Genomic DNA, 24380 nt, shown 5'->3' on the forward strand with positions numbered 1-24380 from the left:
AGTTACACACATTTGAGAAGGGTCTGATCCTGCTTGCCCAGAAAGCTGCAGTCATTGATGGACCTACTGACAGTGTGCAAAAACTGGTCAAGTAACAGAAGGTCTGGATGGAACAGTTTTGAAGATCTGCTTAATATCTAGTGAGAAGTAGAAAAAACTGAGATGCTTTCATGCAGGACCAGATGATCTAAGCACAGGAGTGAGCTACTCTGATGGTATCTGCTAGCACATCAAAGCTAGAGAATCCAAAACTCCTGCCCAGTAAGAGCTGATCTTCACGCTTTTTAATGGAAGATTTGCCAAGGGCAAAATTTAGGCCAATGGCTCAAAGTACTGCCAAAACATTAACACATTCAGAGACATCCAAAGGAGTTCTTTCTCCCACCAAAGTCCACTAGTACCAAGACAAAACACTTAAAAACAAACAATATTCTGTAATTGACATTAAAATACTTTATTGGCTAGATAGAACATGTGGTATGGATAGAAATATACTGAAATACAAAGTCCTCCAGAGTCATCATGTAGAAAAACCACAATCCATACTTCTACATCTTATTTATACACATCGCCAAATGTATTCAAGAGCATGAATAAGGACATATTTGCATTTTTTTCTTCTCTTGAAAGCGCATCTAGTGTAGTCCAAGGCCTTTTTGTTTCTTCAACAGAAAATTGCACAGCTACCCTATTTCCTCATTTGGCCTGAAATCTGATGAAATTTTACATACTCTTCTCTCCCTTGCTAGATCCTTTCAAGCTTGACTTCTGCCTCTTTTTCTCCCTTTGTCCCAGTATGCGATAGATTTTTTTCTTAGCCTCCTTTTGCCTCTTGAATTTCTGTTCATCCTCCTTCTGCTTAACTTTGAGATATTCTTTAAGCTGTTCCCGATGTTTTATTTTGGCTTTCTTTATCTTGTAATTATTCACTGTACTTAAAGCACTGAGTAGGGCTGATATCTAAAACAGAAAATAGAGAATCAATATACAAACAATGTGGTTTTGGTGAACAAGAAACACTTTAACCTCAGCAGAAAGCCATATAATGAATTAGAGATTAAGGCAAGTTCCTAATTATTTCTGCACCTGTTAACCAATTTCTAAAATGGTTTAATTATTTATCTTGTTAGGAAGTTAATCAAAGGTTTAATTTTTTTTAACTCTGATTTTTGTTAGATACTATTTAAAAGGCTATGCCTAATTGCTACTATAGAACACTTAAACTGCAGTTTGGATATTCTTGCCTTTGCAAGCACTCTGTAATTCTCAATTTCTGAAGCAGAGTATTTGCTTCAAGTCCTGTCTGTGTTAATAATGCACAGCAATGACAAGTCAAATAAAAGACCACAGCTGCCAATTTAAGTCACCCATAATGTGAGAGCAGTACACCCAACTGAATTATCTTGCAAGTGCTGTGACAAGGACAAAAGTTATATTTAGGCTTCAGGTGACCCAGTAGTCTAAAAAAATCAAGACCGTCCACTCAGCAACAGTTCCATGTACATACTGCGTGCCAAACAGGCACAAAACAAATTGCAGGTGATAATTTTTCACTAGGAGCATATATGTCTTCAGCACTAGCAGTAAATTCAAGTGCTGAAACAATAGTCAGAAATGGTCTAAGCAACACATTTACTCTTCGGGAGTCCTCGTTTGAGAATAAGTGATAATTACCTTCTTTTCATGAGGCTCCCTGATAACAGCTGGTCTCCACTGGTCTTTTGGAGTCTTGCCTTTCTTCTCAAGATTCTTAGGCTTGTTCTTAAAAGGCAGTGCCTTCTGCAGTGCTTTAGGAATGTGGAGCTTATTGAAATGCCTTTTCTCCCTCACAATAGGCTAAAAAAATGGATATAGAACATACAAGATTCATGATCTTAAAAAGCTTTCATTTTGTTTTCCATCTTTCAGGGGAAAAAACCCAAACCACCACAAACAAAAAAAAAAAAAAAACCAAACCCCCACCCCCTCAAAGAAGAACCCCCAAAAACATTCTGTGATGTCCTTGCACTGAACCATGAATCTGTTCACCCCAATTTTACTGCTCTCAGTTTGCACAGGTCTGAGACAGAGAGCAAATTTGACAGTGATCACTGGTTTAAAAAAACAAACAAACAAACAAAAAAAACAAAAAAACCCCAACCTATCAAATATACCTTATAGAGAGAATCTTTGTTTTGTTTCAGTTTGATGCCTCGCTCGTGCCTCAGCTGGCCTGTTGTCTTCATTCCACTCCAACTATCTTTCTCACCTGCTGGCTTCAGCAAGGATGTTACGGGGTTATAAAATGTTGGGATAGAAACAGGATACCAAGTCCTCACAAAGACAATATCTGAAAGAAAAGTAAACATTACTTGGCTCTGTAACACCACAGTTCATCACATCCATTTTCTAAGCAAGGATTGCCTGAATAGAATAGATAACTAGCATCTAGACCACATGTTTGGTATACATACCAAGTCTCTTCAACATTAGGCAAAAGCAATGTAACTATTTGTACACTCGGATTTTGCAAAACTCCATAAAGTCATAAACAGTACATATTCCTGAAGAGCAGCCAGCTGAGAATACCACCCTATTCATTATTCACATTCAACTAAAGAACTAGCAACAGAGTGCATATATGCATCTGTGCCTCTACTATTACTGACAAAAACAATTTGCTTTTCCTCTGCCTATTTCTATAAAGTAACTAACTTGCTTTTATTTTGCACTATCCATAATTTCAATGGGTTCAAGAAAACAGAGGTCATATAAACCCAAATAAGCACAAACTCATGTTCTCAACATCACAGTGACACTCAGTAAACACAGGAGATCACTTACCCCTACCCTCTGCATAATTTCCCCAAAAGGTTAGGGAAAAAAGTTAACTAAAGTTACAATGCCACTCTTTGGATTTCCCAGAAAAACGTCCTTCTAGCACTTACACCACTAAATACAATTCATCTTCATGTTCAAGAAAAGCATACCATGCTGTGTAAAACACTTTTGAACACTCTGAGAAATACGTCTCCAAGACAAACCTTTTCATCTGCATACTATACGACTTCTGAGTATAACAAAGAAATCCAACATAAAATGTACTTTCTTTAAATTTCATTCTGCATCTCACCAGATAGTTCATGCTCTTTGAATTCACATCTCAATTATCAGATTCCAGAGATTTTGAAACACAGCTTTTCAATCTGTGAAGCAGGATGAAAGTTGTGCGATAACTTTCATGGAAAGTGCAACTTACCACTCATCAGCAACTTGTCTTCAAATGTTGCTCTGAAAGCACCTACTGGAGTTCGGAGGGCCTTTTTGATCTGTCCTCGGATACCACTCACAGTACGAATTGCTGCACCTTCAAATTTAGCCACTTCCAACTGAGAGTTAAACATTCCCTAAAAGTGTGAATTACCCACCATCATTCAAGATTCTAAGTCTCTCTGTGACCTATGTAGGCCACAAAAACACAAGTAATTCCCACAAGCATATCATATAAAGAAATAGTAAGAACATAACACTGTCTTTATACTAAGAGTGCTGACCATACCATAAACCTACTGAGCTGACTTTAAGGTAAGCTACTAAAAGTAATCTAGTGTCATATACCACAGGCAAGACTTCTTAGCATTAAATATAAACATTTACAATTCTAAACCAGAACATATTTAAGAGAATCTGTCCAGTTCTCTTTTAAAGTCATTTGCTGGAACACAGCATACCTTAAAAGCAAGTAAGCTGCCTTAAGTTGCTAGCTCAAAGACTACTACAATACAGCTCTTCAAGGTTTGTGCTTCTTTCGTAAGTCACAAGGAAGTCAGGAAAAATTCTGTGTAGGCTTATTAGTGCGATACTTGAGTGCCTCACTGTTGAGATCAATGCTTAGTTACTTACTGCCCCAAATGCAGAATAACCCAAGCTCTTCCTGAGCCTAGAAGCTGAACTAAGGACAACTGGAATGTCAATGAAAATTCATTTCTGCAACACTTCCTGCCCCAAACACTTTTGTAACTGTAATTGTGAAGTCCTAAGCACTGCTAGAAGTCATCTTTGATCCCAGAGCTGAAATTCAGTGGGATCAAACTGCCTGAATGACACCAGGGACAGGTTCACAGTCTCCAGAGGTGTCTGCCACTGTGGGAAACCAATCAGTGGGTTCAAGGAAGGAAGGGGACAGGACAAAAAAAAAAAAAAAAAGAAAGAAAAAAATCACACTGAACGTGAGCCAGGAGACTGTTCCAGAATTTTTCTCTGGTTAACAAGAATTCTTATTCATTGGCTAACGATCAGTACCTTTAGAGACCGCACTGAAGAGAGCTCAAAAAAACCCAAGCAGCTACTGAGATCCAGAACAGTATGCAACAATTACAGGGAACTTCTGCCTTGTGAAAGACAGATGGAGTCCCAGGTTGCATTCCTCCCTAACATCGGTTACATGTGGTTTTACAGTATACATACCTACATACCTACCTTAATAAAAGAAGTGTTCTTAAAAATTTTGAATGGAAAACCGGTTAGCTTTAATTTCTTTACAATAGTTATCGATTTATCTAAATCGAGCACAACTCCTGTCGCAGCAATCCGGAAATCAGGCTGAAACAGACAGATGAAAGACACTACTGAATGTATATTTTCCAGACAGTGAAGAAACCATTTCACTGATAAAATATCACTCTTTTTTAGAGTTTGAGTTCAGAATTTATAACCTTTACAGGAGTACAGCAGCATGACAAATGCAAATTGACTTTGTACAGACTAGCTGAGGTGCTGCTGACATAACATTCCTACTGCTCACTAATGAGATTTTCAGAACTGCCATTCTAATTACCTTGGAAGCAATCTAAGAGTCCTTGTTACCTACCTGTGTTCTCTTTATGAAACAGAATCTTACTCAGACAGAAAGTCTCAAAGGAGAAGTGCTTTGTGCACTGCTGTAAGTCACTGTATTATGCTAGGGACACATGATGAAAATAGCCTTTTAATACATATAAAAAGATGACTGTGCAATAGGACTTAAACAAGGCGTATTTTAGGAAGGAGATAATAATCACCACTCTGATCACTATCGTGCTCATTACAATGCCATGCAAAGCTTTCATAAATACGTTGTATGTAAACATAAATCTACCTTTGGGTAATGCATATGCAACAAAGATCATATTTGATAAATACTGCTTTAGCACTATTTAAATTAATTCAGATACCCATAAATATTCTAACAAGATGAGGAGAAATCACACTAAGAGCAAACTTTTAACAGGAACATCAGTATCTCATCCTGCAAAAAGGTTTTAAAAGCTATCTAAATACTTAGTACCTGAAAATCAAGTAGGTATAAATCCTTCCACAGAAAATAATAAAGCAGTATTTGTCACTTTCAGTGTAGCAGATGAAAATTGAAAAAAAAAACCAACCCAAACTTCACAAAAAAGACAACAACAATCCCAAAACCCCCAAAACCAACCCTCCATCCAGTTTCCTATCTCATCACAAGACACCTTTCAAAAGCTTGAGTCCACTACTTTCTCAGATCCTACATCACTGCTTTACCATATGTAAACCTTCCCCAAATCTATATTTTATCCAAAGACCCATGGAAAGCAGTAATCAACATTTTGCAATAACAAACCTACCGTTGTGCCACTGACAGACTGAACTGCCAAAAATCCTGTCCCCTGAGGAGTGATAGGCCCTGCAAGGAAATTAAATTTAAAAAAATTATGAAAAGTTTTATTAGGCAACATCTAGCCTGTATTTAAAGAGAGAAAGCTTAGAAATACATGCCAAATATTCTCAATGAATAAAACCAAAGAAAAGTTTAACGCATTCAACCCGTTACTCGCATATATAGCCCCACGGAAGTTAAAGGAATGGTTAACAAGAAGTTACTCATGTACAGAAGCAGGGCAAACTCATGTACGTTTGCAGGGCTGGGCCCATAACGTGTGCAAGTGTGTCTCTGTACACAGCCAACAAATCAGGTTCCTCTTTGATACGATACAACCTAGCAGAATGCTCAGAATTTCATTAAAAGCCAAATAAATCACAAATAATAGGCAATTGCCTATTTTCCCATACTACTTGGTGTTATTTTATATTCCACGGAGAACACAACTTTTTAAAGACTTCTCATTCCAAAAGCTACTGGCTGTATTTCCTGATACATCCTGTAAAGCTTGAGAATTTTATAATGATTAAGTGATACAGGACACTAACTCCAGAACACCCTCACCCCAAAAAGTTGCTCCACAATGCATATGTTGTGGTGTGTACTTCAGAAGCCTATGACGCCCATTGTGATCTTCAATGTAGAACATGGGGATAGTCTGAAATCGCCTCCACCCTAATGAGAGGATTAAAGGATCACGTGTCTTAAGTATCTTCTTATACCATCGGTGCTTCTTCAGGCGCAACTAATTAGAAGAAAAGATGAACAATGCTATTACAGGATAACATCAATTCTGAAATTCAAGCCTTAATTTTCAGGAATGATTGAAAGCAACTTCCATCTACACTAGAATGTTTTATTCAGTAAGCTTTATATCTTCAAACATTCTCATTAACACTAGGTTGACTGGAAAGATAAAGCTAATCAGTATTTCACTCAGTTTGAAGTCCTGTTCGTATGCATACAAGCAAATATTGTACTAAAAAAAAAAAAAAAAATATATATATATATATATATATGTGCTAGTAACTTCTCTATAGCCACTCGTCCATTGACCATGAACCTCAGAGTGCAATTTAGGTTTGCAATTTAGCAATCACAATCAGACCTTAGTCCTGAGACATGTCTGCAGATGAACATTCAACAACAGTAACTTCTTCTTCCAGTTATCCAATTAAGCCTGTAAAAATCCAGTGTCTGCTACTGTACAGTTAATTGTGTCAAAAGCAAATCCCTTATTCAAGAGACAAAAGAAAAAGGTTTCTCTCTGTGTTTACAGTATCTTTAGTAGACAGAAAATAAATAGTAACTCCAGACACTCTGAAGCATACCTGTACCGATATAAAGTGCACTCACAGCTTTGGCTACATACCTGTACATATCCGACATTTCCTTCGCTGTTGCCTAAACCACCCAGGATAATAGGATAATGAGGGTCAAAATTCAAGACAAATTCACATGGGACATTCTCAATCTCTATTCGAACATACATCCCAGGCCGGAAGCCCTCATACTGCACTCTGGTCTCATCATCTTGATCTTCAAATTCTGCTCGATTAAGCTATGTGACAAAGAGGAAGTCACCATGTGTTTTACAAAATTCAAGCATTAACAACTTGTTCATGAGGTGCCAGTTCTATTTAAAACATGCTAACATTTATATAATCTTTTGCGAAAGATCTGACAGGTTTTGTGACTTTTTATTCAGAGCAAGATCTCTGCCACCATGAATTCCTTCCAATTTGAAATCCCAAGTGGGCCTGTTAGTCTACTTGAAAGACACTACCCAAGAGAAGCAAATGACTGAATGACTTCTGATATACCTTTCATTCCAGTGACTTTGGATTTTAAAGATACAACTGTCAAAAGTACATTTTTGATTTAGGAGCCCAAGTACCTTTTAACGCTAATGTCCTGATCTTTAAGGTGTCCCTTTATGACGGCTCCTATCTTACTCAGCAGCTTAAAAATATTTCTGTGCATTCTCTCACTGTGTATCGTCAAAATGGTCTTTTAAAGCTCTTCTGTACCATATGAATGCAGATATTGTGTAAATATTTAACATATCCTTGGGAATAACAGAAGCCTCACCCTCCTGTTCTAGCTCCTGATGTTCAGCTACCTATAGGACACCAAGTTTAAGCAAACTAATTATTAATTTAATTTGTCAAGGTATTGAGATATGGCACAGATCTTCTGGTCCAAGTGTATTTCTGTAGAAGCTTTTACACATCCCCAGTCTGAGATCCTTGCCCTTCCATTCTGCAGTAGGAGTATTGCTAATATATATTTCTGTAACAGACCTCAAGTGAAACAGTTGTAAATTGTCTTCTATTCTTTTACTGGAATGTCCTTTCCACTTTAAGTGCTCTTAGTAAGTACATCAGCATACCAGAGCTCTTAAGATCACTTATGACAGAGGCTAATGCAAGAAGGTAACGATTAATTTAATGACTATTCAGGGCAAAATTTTGTCAGAAGAGAAGACAGTGAAGTTATTAGCAATGTAAGGCAATGCTCTTCCAAGTCAGCCAAAGAAAGAAGCTACTTTTAAGCTTACAAGATTTTATCTAAAAAACCAAGGCCTGGAGCAAAATCAACACCTCCAAATTCTAGATATAGTTACCCTGAAGACTCCTACCACATCTACAGAGCAATGGTCCTCAATTATTTTTTCCTCAAAATAACTTGACAGTTTGATGAAAAGACTGCCACACAGAACTTACTTATCCATTAACATTGCAAAAATCACACTAAAAATAACACCAGAAAAGTATTTGACACAAATTAGTATGAGAAGGGTTTTCACTTTCCTACACAAAAAAGAACGCCTTCCCTGGCCACCCCCCACCCTGCCCCTACCTGGAGGGGAACCTTCTCTCTCACGTTTTGGTTTGTTGGTTGGGTTTTTTGGAGACCTGTCATGCTCGTTCTACCACTAAGGGACAAATGGATAACTGTTAAAAACTTTTAAGTAGATGAAGTTTAGATGACACATCCTGACTTATTCCGTGATTTAGAATATGGTTAACTACTTAAGTCAATTTAAGTTAAGCTTTCAGTTGTTTGGCTTGTTTTTCTTTCCAGGTAATGGAATCAAAAATTTCAACCATAAAAAACAAACAAACAAACAAAAACCACAAAACCCAACAACAACAAATCACAAGCATGTATTTCTTTCTGTGTACTTTCTGAAGTAGCTCCTGAATGTCATGCATGTCTCCAGGAAAAAACCTTCAGGCAAACTCTGTGGGATATTTTTGAAGATGTAGAGCCAGATAAATTGCCAAGTTAACAGCTTGTACCTGTGCCTGTTTATGCATTTCTTCTTTAAGATCATCAAAGTATGTGGCATCCCCTTCATCATACTCTGCATCAAACATTTCTTTCAGTTTCCGTTTCTTGTCCATGCGCTCCTTTTTCTTTTCTTCCTCCTCAGGTTCTGGTTTGGACATTTTTCCATCTTCCTCCTCTTCTTCACTTCCAGACTAATCAACAGTAAGTTATCAAACATGTAAAACGTTTCACTGAAAACAACCCATTCTGATTAACAGTTTACTATATATTATTAAGTTGTATTTTGTCATAATGCAAATGAGACACTTTGAAAATATTTCAATCTTAGACAGAAATTAAGTTATTCATACAAGATGATGTAACTTCAGCAATGGCCAAAACATTTCATGATCTCATCATATCCCTTTTCACTGAGAAAACTTCTTGACTTAACATTTATTTTAGTGTCAGGGAACAGACCCTAGAACTGACCTATCTGTTATTCTACAGCTAAAAGAAACACACATAATAAAAGAGGAAAAAAAGTAACTGTTGATAGCACTGAGTAATACTGTGCTGGAAGGCAGCACTCGTTAGAAGCCAGAGCAGAGGAAGTTTGTTCACAGACCATTTGAAAACTGCCAAAATGATGCCGTTGCCCTCAATTTTATAATGAAATGCAAAGCCATCAAGTTGCTCCTTCCGAAAAAAAATTGATTTTTCAATCTGTATTGTCACAGACAACTACATCTCTGTTCTTGGAAGATATCCAAGCCACAGCATAAAATCGCTTCCACCAGCCTCTTTTATGCAGATATGAGGAATGACTAGGAAACTGTGTCAGCTTCCACAATTTGTTGTGTTTAAACAGAGCTCTATAATCTTCTGCATCAGATTAAATGACATAGTACAAACAGTTATGATCACATTTGGTTTTAAAATACTTCTCCCATACCTCCAGATCCTCCAGCTCTTGATTAAGCCTGACACCTACTGTTAAATAAGTGAGGTGATTTCTCCTACATAATTAACTTTACACAATTCAGTTTGAGACAAAGAACATGCCATTCTAGGTATTTATAGGTTCCAAAGTCTGTAATACATATACCTTTTCTTCCTTGTTCCCATTGATTTCTTTCCTATTGATTCATGAAAACTAAATTTATTACATAGGATGCCTATCACTTGATCAGGAACTTATATACATATATGTTGCTAAAAAACATAAAAATACAGGTCAGACCTCATCTCCTTCAGCAGCATGCTTTCCTTTGTGCACAACACCGGTTTCAAGATCTTCAAAATCTCCATACAGTTCTTCTGCAACAATAAGCACCCAAGATATCTGACAAGTTAACCACTCTGTTACACTGCAGTTAACCACTGTTGTATTGTTCCATACAATTTCTCATATTTTCAGTATTGTGTATTTCTCAGTACTGCTGTGGTAGATTAGTTGCAGTCCAAATATTTTTTTCTTCCCATCAACAGTTTTGTAAGTCTGTTCTGCCCTCTCTATAGTTTCAGCTGAAAATTCTCAGCTGAACTCCAGTGACTCCTCCTTTTTGCTTTCAATACCTTTAACTTAATGATTTCAAAGATGTAAATAAAGTTTAGATCATTCCAAAGGACCACACAGCACATTTGTTAGCACTCTAACGACACAAGACACCAGCCAACCAATCGAGCTCCTATCTTTAATTTAAAAAAATAAACTTAATAAAAAATTAAATACAGTAGACAAATTTTAAGTTAAAACCAAATGCTTATAGAAGCCTGTCAAACCACAATAATTTTGCATATAAGGTACAGGCATATTATTAAAATTTTCTGAATATTTCCTAATTAAAAAAACAAAAACACCACCTCCAAAACATCTGAAGATAGATATCACTTCTCAGCCAAATGTGAATGACCAGTTTATTAAAGAAGAATTTCTGCTTATTTCTACCGAGAGTATCCAAAAGAATAAACCATACATAGAGGATGAATAGCTAAACTTGGATACATAACTTAAAAGTTGGCATGGCCATGTGATGACTACGGACTCCAATTCCTAATTAAAATTATATACCCTATTTTTCAGAGAATAAAATTCCAGAATGTGCTACTTGCCTACTGTTTGTAGAGAGTTTTACAGCAATGTTTTATTATATCAGTATCTGTATAATACTTTACGTAATAGTTTGAAAAAATTTGCAAGTATATCACTAATGCAAAACATTCTACAGCTGTAACTACAAAACTGTACTTCTCTCAAAAATCTTGTATGCATTAATCATTTTTAGAAGTCTTACACATACCATCTTCCTCCAACAGCTTTGCTGCATCTTTATCATCTTCCCACTTTCCAGTAACAAAGCAGTCTCGAATACTGCTCATAACCTGCAAAATAATAGTGTCGTTGCCTTGTACAGTTACATCTTGTCATCAACAGAAACAGTCTCTAGTATGTTCCCCACTCCTCCATTACCTCAGGGATCATCTGATATTCTCACACACAGCTCCACATCAAGCCATCATTACCAAAAGTATACAATGCCTTAGCAAAAGCAGGAATGTGAAACCAACTCAACTCTTGCTCAAAGGTCTTTACACTAAAGGTCTCTACCCAGATCATATTTTCACTCAGGATTCCTCTGCTTTTTACTTTTCAGTAAATAAATAGCAAACTGTGATCCACCAAATAGTCAAGAGCGCCAAGCATTAAATTGACTTATTCTAACTTTCCATTCCTGTAAGAACAGACCTTGGAATCTGTTAGCTAGTAAATACTTCTAACGACAGCAAGTAGCAGAAGATACTCTAGCTACTGGCTGTAGCTCCCATAGGTCTGTTTCAATGACAACTCAGTGGCACTTCATGAGACACAGCCAGGACATAACCAGTATAGGATATGCAGAAACAATTATCCAATGGTATTACCTCTTCTAAATCCCAATCTTGCGGCTTTTCTATCAGAAATTTGGAGCAGTCAAGAGCATTAGCGTTCTGTTTGGATGCTTTGTCTGGACGGCTGACACGAAACAAACCCCCAAGTTCATCACCAGCATCCTCATTCTCATGGTCCTCATCCTCGACAGCTAAATGAAACACACAAGCTGCAATTATTTACCCCACAGTACATGGATTACATTCATTAATAACCTCTCTTCTGCCTCATGTTTCACAACACCTGCAGTAGTTTGAGGAAAAAAAAAAAAAAAAGATGCAAACTAAAAACTAAAAATAGTTTTAAAGATAAAAGACTGAAGAAAAAGGTATACTGATCCAGTGTAAGAGTTAAATTAATACCCTCACAAGGACAAAATAAGGTAAGCAGCAACCACAGAGATACTAAACACTGTGATCATAGTGAACTTCAGTTGTACAGTTGTTCCACATGGAAAGATGTAATTCATTTCACAAATTCCACACAGTGCAAATTTCTTTGAACAACCTGAAATCTGGTTCTATTTGCATAACTGGAATAATCTGAAAAAATAATGCCCAATAAATAAACACAGGATGTTCATTCAATATCATAAGTAGAAACAATACCAAAACAATCTGTGGATAGAAATGACATTAAGCTAATCTGTAAATCAAGAATACCAGACTTGAGAATCTGTCAGCAAATCTTCCTGCTCCTGCACCGTGGAAGGTTTACAAAAGCCAAATTCTCATTGTGTTCTACAGACGTTCTGCCTGATGAGGTTTGTACACTCAGACAACTACTGGAAAAGTTGTTAACTAAAAAGGACAAGTTACATAAATAGCACTTTTCCTTTTAAGCCAGGTAGCTTTTTCTTCTTGACAAACACCCTTATTACAGCCATGATAATACTAAGTCACACCTAAGAGAATATTCCATTCTCAGTCACTGTGAGACAGATACTCCTCAAAACAGCCAACAAACGACATCCCTTTATGAAACACATCAATTACCACAATGGATTTGCCTAATACCTACCAGATAATTATACAAATGACCAAACTTGAAATGTCTGGAGGGAAATAGTTGTACAAGAAAACATGAGTAACAACCTAGTAGTCTGGAAAATGAGCTCAAAATGCTTTTTATTGAAAAAGTCAAAATTGTCTTTATTATTAGTGAAAATTAGTACCAGCAACTAAAAAAGTCAATTATCTCTCCTCAAGCCTCCCACCAAAAGACAGTGCTCAAAGATTCAGACTTGCAAACTTGGTAACAGCTAAAAAGCTACCATATATTAAGACAGTACAAGTTTCCCAACAGATTTGTACCTGTTCCATATACGAGTTTACGAAGATTGGGAGTTGAACGCTGCTGTCTTAGAAAGGCCTGAGCTGCCTTCTGTGTAAGGTCCTCTTTCCACTTAAGTGCACCTGAAAAGGGAAAAAAATTTGCATTCTACCTTCAAGAAAGAACAAGAATAAGAAGCTACAAAATTTAAATACAATCATGACAACAGGCTTAAGAAGCGTAGACACAACCCACAGTTTCTTCTTTTCATAGAAACATAGAATCATTCAGATTGGAAAAGACCTTTAAGACCATCAAGTCCAACCGTCAACCATGCCCACTAAACCAATATACTATAACCATACTCCGTAACTATAACTATACTCCATATATACACAGAAACATAAATTGTGGCTAACAAGTTATATCACTGATTTTTTTTTTCTGATGAGTCCTAATTTTAGGACAAAATTTTAAGAGATTAATATTAGCAATAGTAACAGATTTGATTATTTTCACGATGATACGTGTCTTCTTCACAGACTCACAGAATGGTTGAGGTTGGAAGAGACTTCTGGAGGTCATCTTGTCCAGCCCCACTGCTCAAGCACGGTCACCTACAGCAGGTTGCCCAGCACCATGTTCAGACAGCTTTTGAAAATCTCCAAGGATGGAGATTCCACAACTTCTCTGGGCAACCTGTTCCAGTGCTCACTGAGTAGTTAATACATTTTAGTAACGTTCCCCCAAGAATGTTTTATTCTTTCTAAATGTAATAGAGCATCATAATTTGTTTTACACACATAGCCATAAAGATAAAGTTAGAGAAATGTATGCAGAATCAATGAAGTTTACAAAATGAATCACCTCTATTTCAGAGGAAGGAAACCCAAGACCTGTATACTACATTGCAAATCAAAGTCTTAATAGCAGATAATGCCTGGTTTCCCAACTTGAAGTTTGCCACTTAACAACTATATATATATTGGAGGGGCAACATTATATAATATTTACTAATTACTATATCCTTTAACAATGAACCCAATTAAAAATGGACAGTAAAAATTTTTAACATATATCATTTACCTGTCGTGTCAGCAGAAAAATCTATTTTTTCTTCATACTCCTCTTCCTCTCTCAGTAGATTCTCCACATCATCATCCACAGCTTCTAGAGCTTTAAGTTTAGTCTGTCTAATACTATCAGCTTTCTTTGGAGTGTGCTGGCATCCCTTCCTATTTGACTCTTCAGCTTCTGATTCATCATGTGATCCTTCTTCATCATCGCTCTCATCAAGGGAAGAGTTTTCAGCCTCAGATTCCGATGCCTCTTCTGCTGTGCAGTTTCCTGAATCTGTAGTGAGCACTGCTTTTCTTTTCAGACTGTGATCTGAGATTTGTGATCTCATTTCTGTATCTTCACTATTTATTTCATACTGCTTAGGTTCAGCTACTCTTTTGCTTGCAGCCTCAAATTCACTATCTGAGCTTTCATTTTCATGAGTCCTTTGATCATCCTCATTCTCCTCCTCCTCATCATCATCTTGCTCCATCTCATTCTCTTCAGGGGCAGTTTTTCCTTCTCCTTCAGAACTCATCTCAAGATCGTCATCACTGTCTGCAAACGCTGGCAGTTCATTCACAGCTTCTTCTTTAGCCACCTCTGTTTTCAGACGTTTGGCTCTCCTAACAGCCATCTCTTCCCGTAACAGCTCTCTGTCACTTTCTTCCTCAGCATCATCTTCATCATCGCCATCACTTCCATCCTCAGACATTGCCGCTGCTTCTTCTTCTTCTTCATCTTCCTCATCACTTCCTGCATCATCATTTTCTTTCTCCTCTTCTTCAAATAATGCCTTCCGACGTACTCTTCCAGTCATCAAATCAATCCACCTCTCTTCTCTTGGCATCACAAACCTGGTTTCCCAAAGATCACATTTTGGGGTAAGATGATAAAGTACAAGGAAATTTTAATGAAACAATGAAGCTTCATGTCAATATTTTAAAATTTTTTTTTTTTAATTTTTTTTTAAAAACAGACCGAGGTTATGGAGAATGTTAAAAAGGCAAAGGAGTTCTTTAAGTACAGAACATGGGTCTTAATTCAAGAATATACCCTATGTTATAGCCATAAATAATTCCAAGAAATTTCTTCATTTTCCACAGAATGCAAATAGGTTATACAATGAATTCTACTGAAGATTATAACTGCCATTCTCCAAAACTCTGATGAAAAACAGAGGTATGTTACTTACGGCTGTAACAGCAAGGAATTCCTGGAAGGCAGGGCTATACTGCTTGCAAAACTTTTCTAATATCACTTATTCCTATCTCAAAATACACGTGGCATATGAGTAGTCTCAGAAGAGGAAGAATTAGGCAATAAGCCATTCAACTAATGGTGCTCTATTGAGAATTCTTCCTGAATTAGAGCCTGAAATTAGAGATTCATTCATGCTCAAACACTGCTCAGCATTCAAAACTTACTCTTGTCCTACATCTTCTGAACCTAAGGGTCTAGAGTCCATGAAGAGAGAGACCTTGCTTGACGCCATCTTAACATCAATGGCTGAATGTGTGGAGATGAGGCTCTGAACTAGTTCATGATTTGGTCTCACTTCCTCCTGGAAAGCCAAGATTTTTTACTTTTCAGTTAAAATGAATAAACAAATGTCTAGTGAACAGCTAACAGAGTCATTAATCTGCCTAGAATAGTAGAAATATGCATATGCAAGAAAAAATTCCAAAGCATTTTAAATAAACATTTTCTCAGAATAGCAAGGTCTCCCTTCCCCTCTTCACATTTGAAGAATGCATACAATATTAAACAAAGAAAAATTAAAGAGGGCCTCCTTCACAGTATACAACCACTACAGTAAATATCAGCAAGCACACATTATCGTAGATCCAAACATATTTAACATGTAGCACAATACAGGGGAAAAGAGCTGGATTTAATGTATGTATGCAAATGTTTTCCACCTCTCCCTTTGACCAGTCAAATCCCGTAAGTGTTCTCCCACAAAGACCCTGCCCTGCAAAATAAGAGTGATAATACCCCAGTACCAGGAGTTTTTATAAATCTTAATACAATGCTTGGAAAGTTAATGAAAGTAACTTTAGGTACTTATTATTAACTGATCCTCCAAATGTTTTGCACAATATTTTACACAGAGATAATAAAAATATCCCTCCTCTGAAATCACCAGAGGAAAAAAAAGTTACCAACTACAAATGTATAAAGATTGATTATTTTAAAGCAGCTTATTTTTAAACACTTATTTTGACTCTAAGGATAAAAACTACATTTTGCAAGAGAATTCAAGTCACCAACAGCATTCCCTTACCTCTTCTTTTTCATGAGCATGGCTTCCACCAAGGTCAATATAAACAGCATCTTTATCATATACAATGCCCCCAACTCCTGAAAGGGGGGCATAGACTAGCTTCTCTTTCTCATTTAAAGAACGCTTCTTCTGCTGCTCAGGTAGAGCACAGGGATCCGGTAGGAAACTCACATCACTCACAGTAAAGTCTCCTACACCTGGGGTGACAGACAAGGGAAGTAACAAGGTTTTCACAAAGTTTTGATTCTGAAATCTGTACAATTCACCATGAAGAGATTTAAAAAAAAAAAACAAAAACAAAAAAACAAGACACTCTAGCATTCAGCAATTCATCAACAGCGAGTTCTGTATCGAACATCCAATTCTTCTGCCTTACCACTGAACTTCGAGAAGCATTCTTAAGTTCACCAGAATACTGCAAAGCTTTGGGTTTGTTTGCTTGTTTTTAAATGAGAAAACTAGAAACTCGCTTTTCTGAGTAGGTCTGTAAGTTTATTATTAAAATATTGCCCAATTTAAGCTTGTAAATCATTCACTTAAAATATTAAATTTATTCAATGAGCATGAGAAATTTTACATAACAATTTACAAAACTGCATAATTAAAAGCAAAAGTATTCACAAGGATTTATTTTTACAAGAAGATGTATTATGAAAATTAATTTCCAAAAGCATAACATGGATTTAGAAAGGTCAAAAATCGAGTTTACAATGAACAGTTTAAAGATACAACTCATTCCACAATAAAAACAGCAACAGCTATGTTGTTACGCACAGACCAGTACAAAAACAGTTTTAAGAACCCGATAAACTACCTGGCATATGAATTTGACTTTTGTTTTTTAGGTGTGCTCCTCTCAAGTATCCATAAAGTGATATCTTCCTGTCACATTTGGGATTGATTCGAACATCTTCCAGGTTTGTCAACTCTTCCATTCTACCCAACATTCAAAAAAAAGTTAGAATATCCAGCAGTCCTAACAGTAACTTTTGAAAAAAGGTAATTTAAGAAAAGAGAATTGCAGCATCACTGCTGCGACTGCATGCTCTGCAGACTCTAATAATTAAAATAGAAGGATCATAAGAAAAAAAAAATCCATGGAAAAAAGAGCTTCCAAAAATATTTTAAAATTATATTTTAAAACTTGTATAATCACGTTCAACAATATATTTCCAGAAGACTTACTGACATTTCAGTAAACATGTACTGCTTTCTTAGCACAATTACTGCTTATACACTTTCCACACACAACCCTCCTCAAATCAATTTTGCCATTAGAGGGAAAACAGCTGAAAGCCACATTCCCTGCAGCCACACACCACGTTCTTTTCCCTATTAATGGCAGTGAGCAACACAAAGACTACCACAGGAGAGAGGAGAGGGAAAGAATGGCTGTTATCAGGCAGATGAGGAAGGAACTCCTTCCAGAGCTTCTTTCTACACTGCACAAGGGAGGCAAAACAAACACACAGCCAAGGAAGAGGATGGGACACATGTTCTGCCTGCAGATCAGCTTAAAAGTGACCCCACAACCAAAATAACTGTAACAGTTATAGCAACCTAAAACAATGTTACTGAAAGACTATGGAGTGTTTTTTTCTCATTTTCCCTCTCATTGCTTTCTGTATTTTGCAGGACTTAGCATGATGCTTATGTTCTTCTCTGACAATTTTTTCTAAAGAATTAGAACTTTTAGAGAGACTTGTTCTAGGCACCTTGGATTCTTGTGGGACTTCAGTCATAACTGTAAGCATTCTGACAATAAAATATGAAAGGTGAGGTAATTTCTTAGGTAGGCACAGCCACCATCAAGATTACACTCAAGTTTCAAAGAGACTGTGAATCAAATGCTATACATGAAGATGGAGCAGAGGGATGTTCCAGGGAACTCAGATGACCAATTCACCAGCTGTTGTTAAATTGCTGGAATACTGTTTCTTTTCCACAGATATTCAATATAATCATCAACAAGCAGGATTATTTTAATCTTTTTTTTTTTTTCCTGTGTTTCAAAAGTATTTACAATGTATCAAAGGCCTAACTACAGGATCCCATGCAAGTGAAAACTGAATGGCTAAAGTTATTGGCACAAACCTGAAAAGTATGCTTTCATTTCCCTAAAGCCATCTAGATAACACTAAATACCCACTCACACATAGAGCTGACTGGCTCTAATATTACAGTCTTTTTTAAACAGCAAGGTGCTATCTATGCTGAGATTGAAGAACAGAGAGAAAAGCACACACCTGTCTGCGAGAACATACGGATGAGACGTTTGCCAAGTAAGAGGTCGGAATTTCATAACTGAGATAAAACGCCCCAAATTGTGAACTTCCTGCTTTTGATATTCTCCGTGAACCATCCCAGACAGATAAAACAGCTTAGCACCCTAAACACATTAAAAAGACATAAAAACATTAATCATCAATTTAATATCTACAAAACTAAAAAAGGTAATGCAATTCTCATTTGTAAATCATAATTGGAAATTGCAGGTTACAACCGCTTCCAAAAGATCATACTAACTAGTTTACTTCAATATGAAAATTGCCCCCTTTTTACTAGTATCACGTTTAGTAGCGAGTCACATAGTCACACTGGGAGAGAATAATTACACAAGTAGTTTAGCAAATAGAAGAAAGATTTCATAATTTGCCCATTTATAGTATTATTTAAAAGATGTGAGAACATAATAGAACACAGAAGTATTGCCCCATTTTTAATTTAGCTTCCACAATGCAAAATACATGGAAAAATCAATGTTGAATATCATACCGGATACACTTCAGTCCAGAATCTGTGCTTTAACTTCTTTTTGGTCTTCTTTAATTGTTTGCTGTTCTTGAATATATCCAGGTGGGTAAGAACTCCCATAATTTTGGGAAAGCCATGTACCTGACAAATGTTCAGGAATTCAAATGTTTCCATCTCAAATCCAAAGCTGGCATCAATAAGCATTAGAACCTGAAAACACAACATCAGCATTTCACTATAACAATACCACTGTGCCCACATGAACCAATTTCGAAGACCACACCTTTAAAGTCATAAGCTTCTTGGGAACCAAAGTCTTGCAAGAAGTTTTGTTCTTTATTTTCATATAACCTGAAAATCAACTTTGGCTTTTTAATTAAAGTATGGATCTTAGCTGCTTTAGAAATTAGTGTGGCTTATGAAATCAAATCTCTTCTTCCAGTCAGTCAAATCTCCTTTATATAGATTTGATTTGCTCATTGTGTTCAAGAAAACTATAGAATAATAAGGCTGCTCTATGAATACAGTAACATACAGTATCATAATAAGTTCTGAAGAGGTGTTTACTTGGAAAATTTAAAATATGCAAAATAGAGTATCCTTCAATATTTGCAGGAATGTCTGAAAAAATAATAATAAGATTTTTATATCTGTATCTCAGATGCACTAATGCCTCTAAGGCCACATCTTTGGGAAAAATGAGACAAACTTAATTCACACATTGCAATTACTGTTACACATCACTAAAACACACTGATATGGGAAAACAGCACCCAACAGTCACACAAAAATGGAAGCAAAGTTGTATTAGAGCCTCAGCAGTTTAGAACTTAAAACACATGGGAACTGATGACAGAGATCTGCAAGCGATTATGTAATCTCAGCCTCCTAACAATAAAACCAAATAGATTCTCAGCATCACCATGTGCATGCAAAGTCTCAAACATCTGTCACATCTACTAACAAAAAATTTTTGTATTTTTTAATACATCTCCTTTCCTCAAGTAGAAAACATGCAAGTAGAAAAATATCTGGACTAGTGCACACATGCATTTAGATATTTAGATACTTAATATTTAGATAAGGATCCCAAACCCTAATCAGTTATAATACACTCCAAATCCACATGTAAAGTAAATTCTAAATAGACAAATGGATCATGCATTAGGTCCCCAAGATCAGTTGACGTAATCCACTGAACCAAAAGTTACAAGTAAATTACAACAGTAACCACACTCCACTGAAATCAGTCGTATTACCACACAGCTGTCTTCAAAGACAGAGACATCAGAGTGCATCAAATAAAACCAACTAGTAAACTAATACATATTTCTACTTTATACATTAGTTGAAAACTTCTTGACTAAAAACCATTTTCAGATTTTTGACCAAATCCCTTAATGAAAAGTTACTTTATCACCTTGGCTTGTTATTAGATCTTCCACTAAGTTTACCAGTTGCATTAGCAATGAAGTTCAGTTGCATTTCCCTTCTTCCACATCCTCCCCACCACCACATACACACACTTTATTCCCCACCACCGCCGGGATAAGGAAAGTCCTAGGGGCTGCTCCAGAATATTAGGTCTATTGTTGAGCTTAGTCCTGTTCTCTCTCAAACCAAAGACAGTTTTGCCTTTGATAGCAATGGGTAGAGAAATCAGACATTGGCGCAGTCCAGTCAAAAGTAGTATTTTCAATATAAATTATAGTAGAAATCACATGCCGTTGTTAACTTACCAAATCAGCAACTTTAGCCAGGTCAATCATTGTGTTAATGTCACATCCACATTCAATAATAGTTAGCCTGCGTTTTTTACCTGAAAACAGAATTAAGAATCAAAAACTGAAACAGAGAGAGCAAACTTATTAGTCCACTGTTTTCTTTTCAGGTCACATTCCTGAAGTTCCTAAAGAGTATCTGGGACTCAAATTCTTGTCTAACATACAGATTGTCCAACTTGCACCATTGTAGAAGTGCCTGTTTTCAAATGTTCATAATTGCACTAAATTTTAACTTTTTGGTTTAAAATTATCAGGTTGAGTACATGTTTTCAAGAGAGTTGTTCAGTCTTTTCCAAAAACACTGCTAATAGCAAAAAAAAAAGTGGTTTGTTTTTTTTTCACTTTGGAAAAAAAAGTCTCTGCTTCTTTTCTCTTTAGCGCCCCAGAGTTAATACTATGGATTTTATTTTACCATATATTTTTGTTCTTTTGATGTTATTAGGAAAAATACACTCCATTCTAGCCTTTAAAAAAAGGGCTAGATTTACATACCAAAAAATTTCTTAACATGCATCCAAATGAGAAAAAAGTACCCACTGTTAACTTGGCTTGATTAACTTGAGTTAGCTAACTGAACTTTCGACAACAGGAATAAAAAACTTTAAACAACTATAGACAACAGGTATTGTGTTCTTTTTCTTCAGGTTATCAATTGCAAAATTCAACCTTTGTGTCCCAATAGACCAATCAGGAAGCCCAATTTAACACATGAATTTTCCTTGCCATTTCTACTTTCCCGTATTTGTCAATCATTCCTTGCAAAAAAAGGAGATTTGTTAAAGTCTCTGAAGAGTCTAACTGCACCAAACATACAGTTGTCTGCGTCCAGGCAAGATCTCCCTTAGAAATTGGTTCCTTGAGCTGCTGTGGGCTGTACTCCCCCTTCACCATAACAATCCCCCCAGTAATATTCAGGGAAAAGTATGAAGGGAACAGAGTAAGACAAGTGAAAACTGGGACTAAAAACTTAACAAAAAGGAAAAAGGAACTGACCGGGGGTGAAGTGGAGAAACATAACTGGAAATGGCTAGGCAAACTAATTCTTTGCTTAAGAAAGAAAAGGACACAAAGACGGGATTATAGACAGGGAACCTGAAAGAATGGGAAATGCGTGCAGAGGTTAGGATGAAGCCAGAGGAAAACAGTTCAAAAGGGAAAACAGAACCCAGTGGAAAAGGAAAACTTGGGAGAAGACTGGGGGGGATAGAAGAAACTGGGAAAAAAAATCCAGAAAGGGGAAAAAAACCAACCAACCAACCAACCACAAACCACCAAAACACCCAGAATTAGGATCCCAGCAGGGTGGAAAACAAGTCTAGAGGAACAATTCCCCCAGAAGCCTAAATCCCACTATTCTTTCACTGTTAATAAGTATGCCTGACAACACATCCAATGATTTCTTCAAAATGGCCAAAAATTATGAGAACATGAACACGTCCTGGCTCTAAAAGCAAGACAAACGAGGAGTGTAAAATAAGCATTTCCATTTCTCATATCTTTGTTCTCACCTGAGACAATTGTAACAGGACCCCGAATTTCAACCAGTTTTTGCCTTGTGAAGTTCTTAATGAGACACTTTATTAAGGTGCTCTTCCCAACCTTGGGAGGGCCGACTACAACCACCACCACAGGAGGTGGCTCCAAAGGAGTACGGTCAACCACAGGAATGTGATGCTTTTTAGTCTTCAAGTCCTGAGTTCTGAGAGACATTTGTAATAAATAAATACAAGAACTTAAAAACCAGTAACATTTATTCCTTGAAAGTCTTCAGTATTTGCAAAAGCTTGGACACAAAGGTTTGCCAAGAGCCCAGATACTAATATGTGTGTGGAACTCCCACCAAGTCTAAGGAGCTATACACTTTTCTTCCATTAAGACTAACACAGCTGTACCACATAACGCAGATGCGGAAAGCATCGCGCTCCTGACACACGGATAAACTACAACACGAGCTGCTGAATGATGAAAGCTACACGAGCACACCAGTGAAAATTACAGTACGTATATTTCTATGCAGAGTAACAAAGAAACTGCCGCCAGCACCTATCCATCCAGCCAACCTCACATGCTCTATAACCAATTCCCATTTCTTACCTATGGAAAGTCCTGGCCATCCGCACAGCGGACTGGACCGTAAAGGCTTTGGGGTTTCTCTTCCGCGCATTCTCCTCGTCTCCTATTCTTAGGTCATTGAGATAACGTTTCCTTTTCTTCTCTGCCTTCGGCCCGCTATGCTTTGCGTGATGCTTCTTTTTCTCTTTTTCCTCCATCTTACTCTTTCAGCAATTGTTTACGATCAATATGACGTAGAATGCCTCTGCACGATACAGTGCACAGCCAGCACTGGAAGAAAAGGTAGTTAGCGCGTATGCACGCAGCATACCTGCGAGAGAACAGCAGCACTATGCAAACGTTACTTGACCACCTCGGCCAGAACAGCCGGTTCTCGCCCTGCCCGGAGGCACACGAGAGGCGCCGAAGCCCGCCCAGGGTACAGCGGTGCTGCCGGCAGCCCCCAGGCCCTGCGCGACGGCCACCGCGCTACCACCGCCACGGCCGCGGGGCTCGGCCCAGCCCGGCCTCCGCGCCCAGCGGGACGCGGGTCTCCGGGCCGGCCGGCAGCCCGCCCCCGGCGCTGCGGGCCCCTCACACGCAGCGGCCGGGCGGGCCGGGACGGACACGCTACTTCACTCCGGGCAAAGCCGACTTCCAACGCCACCGCGGCAAGGAGCTGCCGGCGCGCCGCGGGCCGGCCTCACACCACTGAGGAGAGGTAGGGGGAGAGGGTCCTCCCGCGAGGCTGCTCCCCACGGGACGGGGCCGCCGCCGCGACCGACCACCTACCTGACCTGTCCTGTCCTGTCCGTCCCGCCGCGCCACGCCGCCCGGGCCCGCGTGGGCCCGCACCGGCCGTGCCGCTGTAGCGACCCCCCGGAAACAGCGACTGCGCCCGGAGTTCCGGGAGAAGCGGCCGCGGCGGAACCCTATCGCCGGCACACACGGCGGCAGCCCGACGGGGCCGGGAGCCGGGGCCGGGGCGGGGCCGGGAGCCGGGGCCGGGGCGGGGCCGGGACCCGCCCGTCCCCTCCGCCGAGTTCGACGCGCCGGGGCCGGGCCGGCAGCCCGGGAACCGGCCCGTGGCTGCGCCTGCCTTGTGAGTAAATACCTTTCCCGCAAGTGCTGCGAAGGTCGGCGGCAGCAGTGCGGCGGTGCCGGCCCCACAGCACCGAGGGCTGAGGCGGCGTGCGGCCGCTGGCGGCCCGGCGGCCCCTCGGGGGTTCCCGCCTGCTGCCGCGCAGCCGTTGGGCCTGTCCCCGCACGAACAGACTGCTGTGGCCCCAGAAATCAACGGGAAAAAGA

General features: G+C 38.4%; 1 protein-coding gene across 1 annotated transcript; it reads right to left on the bottom strand.

The window, feature by feature from the left end:
- Positions 1-430: 430 nt before the first annotated feature.
- On the bottom strand, positions 431-23377 carry BMS1 (BMS1 ribosome biogenesis factor). Its single transcript, XM_052799213.1, has 22 exons — positions 23115-23377; positions 22529-22719; positions 20976-21055; positions 19258-19446; positions 18729-18871; positions 17297-17418; positions 16483-16679; positions 15623-15759; positions 14223-15052; positions 13178-13279; positions 11858-12015; positions 11236-11317; positions 10176-10252; positions 8962-9144; positions 7029-7217; positions 6221-6401; positions 5622-5680; positions 4459-4581; positions 3239-3386; positions 2154-2329; positions 1675-1836; positions 431-960 (listed from the first exon to the last, which is right to left on the bottom strand). The coding sequence occupies exons 1-22, from the start codon at positions 23288-23290 to the stop codon at positions 724-726; spliced, it is 3942 nt and encodes a 1313-aa protein (XP_052655173.1). The 5' UTR covers positions 23291-23377; the 3' UTR covers positions 431-723.
- Positions 23378-24380: the final 1003 nt, after the last annotated feature.

The sequence above is a fragment of the Harpia harpyja genome, chromosome 10 (assembly GCF_026419915.1).
Source record: "Harpia harpyja isolate bHarHar1 chromosome 10, bHarHar1 primary haplotype, whole genome shotgun sequence".
Classification (NCBI taxonomy): domain Eukaryota; kingdom Metazoa; phylum Chordata; class Aves; order Accipitriformes; family Accipitridae; genus Harpia; species Harpia harpyja.

Bases quoted from the DNA above. Each gene is read 5' to 3' on its own strand.
- BMS1 (XM_052799213.1), bottom strand. From the start codon at position 23,290: ATGGAGGAAAAAGAGAAAAAGAAGCATCACGCAAAGCATAGCGGGCCG. The intron at 16,680-17,296 runs GTAGTTTATCGG...CTGTCACCCCAG, and splicing joins AAGTCAAATTCATATGCCAG to GTGTAGGAGACTTTACTGTG. The intron at 12,016-13,177 runs GTACAAATCTGT...TGTTTCATTTAG, and splicing joins TAAACTCGTATATGGAACAG to CTGTCGAGGATGAGGACCAT.